General features: G+C 38.9%; 1 protein-coding gene across 1 annotated transcript; it reads left to right on the plus strand.

Annotated features, from left to right (window-relative positions):
* Positions 1–606: 606 nt before the first annotated feature.
* TM35_000381320 (uncharacterized protein) lies at positions 607–5,427 on the plus strand (the record flags this gene model as incomplete). The annotated part of the gene is made up of 1 exon (XM_029029546.1): positions 607–5,427. One exon carries the CDS (start codon positions 607–609, stop codon positions 5,425–5,427), a length of 4,821 nt encoding a protein of 1,606 aa, XP_028879123.1.
* Positions 5,428–6,005: the final 578 nt, after the last annotated feature.

Raw genomic sequence — 6,005 nt, forward strand, 5'->3', positions numbered from 1 at the left:
AAGAGAGAAAGAGAGAGAGAAATATGCATACTACTTGATACCACACATTGTATGTACATCCAGTATGACCTTTTAACGTCAACAGCATTTGACTTGAAAGGGAAAGTGGCACTCGTTGAAACACATTCAAATGGAAATCATTACAAAATCAATGCGCATTTATATAGATTAACTCATAGATTTTTTTGGGTTTAATGGGGAAAGAAGAAAAAAAAAAACTGTATGAGGGAGAAGGTATTCGAGTGAAACATCATTTTTTTTTTTTTCTCTTTTGCTTTAATTCCCTTTTTTTTCCCCCTCCTTACGTTATCAGTTTTAGTTCCTTTCATCAAAAAAAGAAAAAAATGCTTTCTTGCACTGTTAGGAATACATCTAACAAGTATAACTAAAAGTAAATAAAATCTATTACAATTATTGTTTTCTTTTTTTTTTCTGTGTGTATGTAGCATTTATTTTTCTATTGAAATCTCTGAACTTTTTTTTCCTTTTTTTTTTTCTTTTAAAAAGGTTCAGTAAAACGTCACATTCTTCTCTTTTTACTACAAGGCGGAGGGTGGTGGTGAAGAAGGTGGGGAGAGTCACTTAAGTTTCTCCTTTTTCAAACCAATGCAACAACAACAGCAACAACAACAACAGTTTCAACAACTACAACAACAATGGTTAGGTACAACGGCACAACCTCCACATCATAATAATATGCAGGGAAAGACTTCTACAATGCCACCATCTCCTCGTGTACAACAATTACAACAACAACAACAACAACAATCTAATCTACCACGACATCTCCAGGGTTTGCCTAGAGCTGGAGCTAATGTTACGCCAATGCAGCCTATGAACCTTAGTACTCCAGCAGATCCTAGAAGAATGAGTGTGGGTAGTGCAGCCACCATGTCATCATTGCGTTCACCAGGAAAATCACCTATGCCATTTCCTCCAAAGATGATAATGAAGGCACCAATAACAAATCCAGCCATGAAGGTGGGACCCACAGTGTCTCCAACAGGAAATCAAGGTAAGAGTCCATCTAATACCTCATCAATGGAGAATGCAGGGCGAGGTAGAAATTCTATCATATCTCCAACAGCAATGCGAGCTGCAGTGGCGACTCCTTCTGCTGCTGGGACTACTTCCTCCAGACGAAACTCTGATGTGGATCCACGTATTCCCCTTCAACAAGGCCCAAAATCCACTGTTTCTCCTAGGAGTGTCTCGGATGATGCTGGTGGTCGATATCGTCCAACTAGAGGAGGTATGGTGGGTACTATGAGTATTGATAGCGGGGTTTCTTCCTCTCACCGTAATGCCCAACAACCACAGCGGCCGTCTATTTTAGTACAGCCGCAGCATCAACAGTATCATAATCATCATCATCATCAACAACAACAACAACAACAACAACATCTGCATCATTTACAGCATCAGCAACATCATCAGCAGCAACTGTATTATCAACAACTTCAACAGCATCAGCAGTATCATCAACAGCATCAACAACACCAACAACATCTACAGAGTACTATGGCTCACCCTACACCGTCACTCAGTCACTCAGGGGCTGAAGGGTCCCCATCTATTGCTAAAAAAGAAACTTTCTGGCAGAACGTAAAAACTGGTGCGTTAAATATGTTAGGCGCCAAAAGTGAGACCAAAAAGAGTGAAGTCATGGCAAATATTTCCCCAACCCGCTATGCAAGAGGAGGTGTCAATAATAATAATAATAATAATAGTAGTAGGAGAACTAGTGGGTCACATACGATAAGCCCTAGGACACCACAGGTTTCACATACAGGAAATAATAATACAGCAGATGATTCAAACTTAGAAATACCCATGCAAAACACGTATACGTATGAGTCTGAAAGACCACGGCAACAACAACAACAACAACTTCCATCTCCCAGCAATCGTACTAATCAGCAGTCTATGCAGCAATCACAACAGATGCAACATCAATCTCAACCGATGCAACATCGAACCTCAGCAATGCATTCACTAGAAGCTAACCAAAATCGTGGAAAAGCTGGAACTACATTGCAAGGATCAGCGGCTGCAATTGCACAGAATAATAATAATAATAGTGTTAGTAATAATAATAATACTAGTGTTAGTAATAATACTAGCCTAGGACCTGCCCCATTAGCGCCGAGGCCATCACAAACAACAAAAACAATAGTTATACCAACGGCATCACCTTCTTCAGTTGCTGCCAGCTCTGATGTACTTTTAGTATCTCCCAGTGTACAGCTACGAGATGAAGTAAGAGAAGCTGGAATCGCCCCGTCCTCGGTAGTACAAACCTCTAAAGAAGGTGGTGATCAAAAAAGTCTACAATCCTTACACACACGTCGTGTCTTGATGTTTCCCTCTATGACTGTTGTTGACAGTGATGAAGATTCAAGTGAAGTGTCTGCAGATAATAAACCGCAACTACAAGAAGGGAATCAAATGGAGAAACGTGAAGTAGATCTAGAGCAAAAACAGGATATGCCTCCTAGGCAGATGGAGAATACCATGTCACCTGCTGAGACACCAGAGCGACAGAAATTAGAAAGTTCCAATTCTTCATTAGTTGCCCCATCCGCTCTCACTCTGGGAAATACAACTCATGAAGAAAGAGGAGAAAAAGATAAAGATATTCATGCTGAAGGTGGAACTGCCAGTACACAGTTGCATTCTCCATCTGAGGGTCATCCCTTTTCTTCAAGCGGGGTATCACCACAGCAATCTATTTTAGATAAGCCTATTGGTGCTCCAATAATATCAGACCCAAAAGCGGTCGATAATGTGAATGATGAGGTATCGGAAAAGAAAAAGAAGAAGAAAATTAAAAAAGTGATACCAAAGGGAGAGAAATCATCTCCGAAACCGACTACAAAAAAAGTATCGTCTAAGGAAATGTCGAATAAGGAACCCTTAGATGAAAAGAAAACTGAAAGAAGATTGTTATTGTCTCCAGAAGTGAGAAAGAGGAATAGTACTCCTGTAAATCATAAGAAGGATTATGCAGCAGGAAAAGGACATCTTCAACAAAAAGAGGAACATCATCAAAGTCAACGTCAACACTCATTAGATTCATTAGTTTCATCAGAAGCTTCTCTTGACTCATTGGAGACACAAGAGAAGAAGAAGAAAAAGCGAATTCACCGAGACAAGAGTCAGGATAGTAGAAGGAACAGCTCAGTATCTCCACCACGTCGCAACTCCACATTTCGAGTATCTCCACTAAAAGATGAGAAAAAAACGAGAAGGAGATCACTCTCTGAGGATGATAAGAAGAAACACAGAAGAAGAAGTAGAAGTGGTAGCAGCAACAGTAGTAAGGAAGAGGATTATGCAGAAAGCAGAGGCAGATCACCACGTCGTCACTCAACTTCACCCACTCATCATTCCCATACGGCTGATAAGAAGAAAAACAAAAGTAGAGGTAGAAGTAGTGATGATGATAGTGATAGTGATAATGATAGAGGCAGACGACGCTCATCTCTTCACTCACTCACTCAGTCACTTTTTCGCACAAGAGATGTGTATAAGTTGTATCGAGAACTTAAACGACAACAACATCAAATACAACGAGAAAGATTATCACGATGGCGTAAATATGGCACAACATCACTCCTTGATTCTCATATTTCTCCTAATAAAAGTGGTGAAAAATCACCTTCTGGACATAATCAATCCCCAAAGCCATGGCGACATACTTCACTTCATACTCCACCTGTACCACCAGTAACACCACTTCGTCGACCACTTGGATATATAAGTTTGGGAAATGGTTCATATCGTCCTCCTTCTTCTTCTGTTTCTGCTTCTCGTAGACGAAAAGGAAGTGAGAGTGGTAGACCGAGTAAATCTCCTTTAAGAGGAGGTGAGAGTCCAATCTCCTTTCGTTCCTCACCTATTTCAGCAAGATATACTCCGCATACTATAAATAATAATAATCATAATAATGGTGTTCGTAATAGTCCTTTGCATTCGTATCGGCATATGCCTATCCCATTACCAGAAGAAGAAAATCAACGTGGTGATTCCACTATTCATCCATATGAGTTAGTTACTTTTGTACCACAACGTCATCCTATTGATCCTCATGGATTGCATAAATCACCTAATGGTAATAACTATTACAGAGATGGTGTTGGTAGTCAAACGTGGATGCGATGTGAAAGAACTCCTGAAAGAAGAGGGTTATCACCTATTCGAAGATTTAATGATGTTAAGAATCTTCAGAATTCACAACGTACAAGCCATCATTATAGGCGTTCTTCTTCATTACCAGAACGAAGATATTCAACAGGGGAGTCACAACATCAACAACAACATCATCATCATCATCAAGTAGATCTAGAGATGTCATTGCCAGTTTTTACTCCTCCAGTAAGTCATACTTCACAAAGATCATCATCTCATCAGATCTATGATAAGCATGAAAAAGATCAACCTCTTCATAGACGTTGTAGTGGAGAAACGGCACTCACTGGATATACACATACTTCTTCACATTCTATTCAACATCATCCTTCTTCTTCTCCTCCTATTATTACTAATACTACTACTAATACTAATACTCCTGATCATCATCATCATCATGTCGCCGTAGAAGCATCCGTCTCCCTCTCATCATCAACATTAGGTGAAGATGTATTCCCAACATCATTCAATAGAGGGAATATAAACAGTAATGGGGTATCTGGAGAGGATGAGCCTATTCCTATTCCAGTGGTGGATCTTCGCAAAGAGTTCAAGCCTCATTTAGAAACCTCAGCGAGATCTAGAGAGCCTATTACTACTACTATTACTACTACTACTACTACTACGCCTTCCAAGATCCGGCCTGGATACGGTGTGAAAAATATTTCCCCATCACGATGTAGATCTAATCATCATACACAATCAACATCAACGAGGGGTGTGTTGAGTTCTCGTCACTATTCACAGCAGCGAAGTGCTCGAGGAGCGAGTCGTTCTCCTACACGATATGTGGATATTCCAGAGGAGAAAATGTTTTCATCTTTTGATATAAAAGAACCAGAACGGCCTTCTGCGTGGGCAATGGGACCAGAGCGAAGTAATTTACCTCTCAATTCTCCACGAACTCGTCGTCGTGTTGTGAAAAAGATGACTTCTTCTCATGTTATCCATTCCGGTGATGATATGGAGATGGATAAGAGTAGTGGTGGGAGTGGGAGTGACGGTGTGAAACCGGTTCTTATTGTAGAGGAATTACGATTAGATGAGCAGCGGCGTCCGTATATGTTAATACGTGAAGTACCGTATGGACCTGCAGCCGTGGCAGCGCAGCGGGATTCTGTGGAGCGATTGTCAAGACCGAGACCCGTTTATGTTCGCCGCGAGGATGGGACTTATGAAGAGAATAATAATGATAATCATAATCATAATAAGAAGAAGGTGTCTGAAAGGAAGTAGAGAAAATAAATAGAATGAGTGGAAGAAGAAGAATATAAAGAAGAATATAGTAGTAGTAGTAGTAGTAGTAATGGTAGTATTATTAGTAATAATAATAATAATAGTAGTACTACCAATCGCAACTGTATATGTATATTTTCTTTTTCTTTTCTTTTTTGACATTCATGTGTACTAAATAATAGCGTTGTGCTATGTTCTTTCTTTTCTTTCTTCTCCTTTCTTGTGCTTCTTTTTTGTACCCTTTTCTTTATTATTTTTTATTGTTTTTTTTTTTTTTCTTTTTTCTTCTTACCCCCTGTTGATTCATTCTTGCAATCTTCTCTTTTCTCGTTTTGTATATACTCCCACACACTATCTATCTATTTATATATCTATCCCTTTACTTGTTACTGTGCATATATATTTCTGTATTGACAAAATATCATGTGTGGATTTATATTGTATTATTATTATTATTATTATTATTATTATTATTATTATTATTATTATTATTATTTGCTTTCCAATGAATAGTGTAATTCGTTGCTCATTCATTTCCTTCTCTTTGTGAATAATATATATATATATATATATATATA

The sequence above is a fragment of the Trypanosoma theileri genome, assembly GCF_002087225.1.
Source record: "Trypanosoma theileri isolate Edinburgh chromosome Unknown TM35_Tth_38_V1, whole genome shotgun sequence".
In the NCBI taxonomy this organism is placed as follows: Eukaryota; Euglenozoa; class Kinetoplastea; order Trypanosomatida; family Trypanosomatidae; genus Trypanosoma; species Trypanosoma theileri.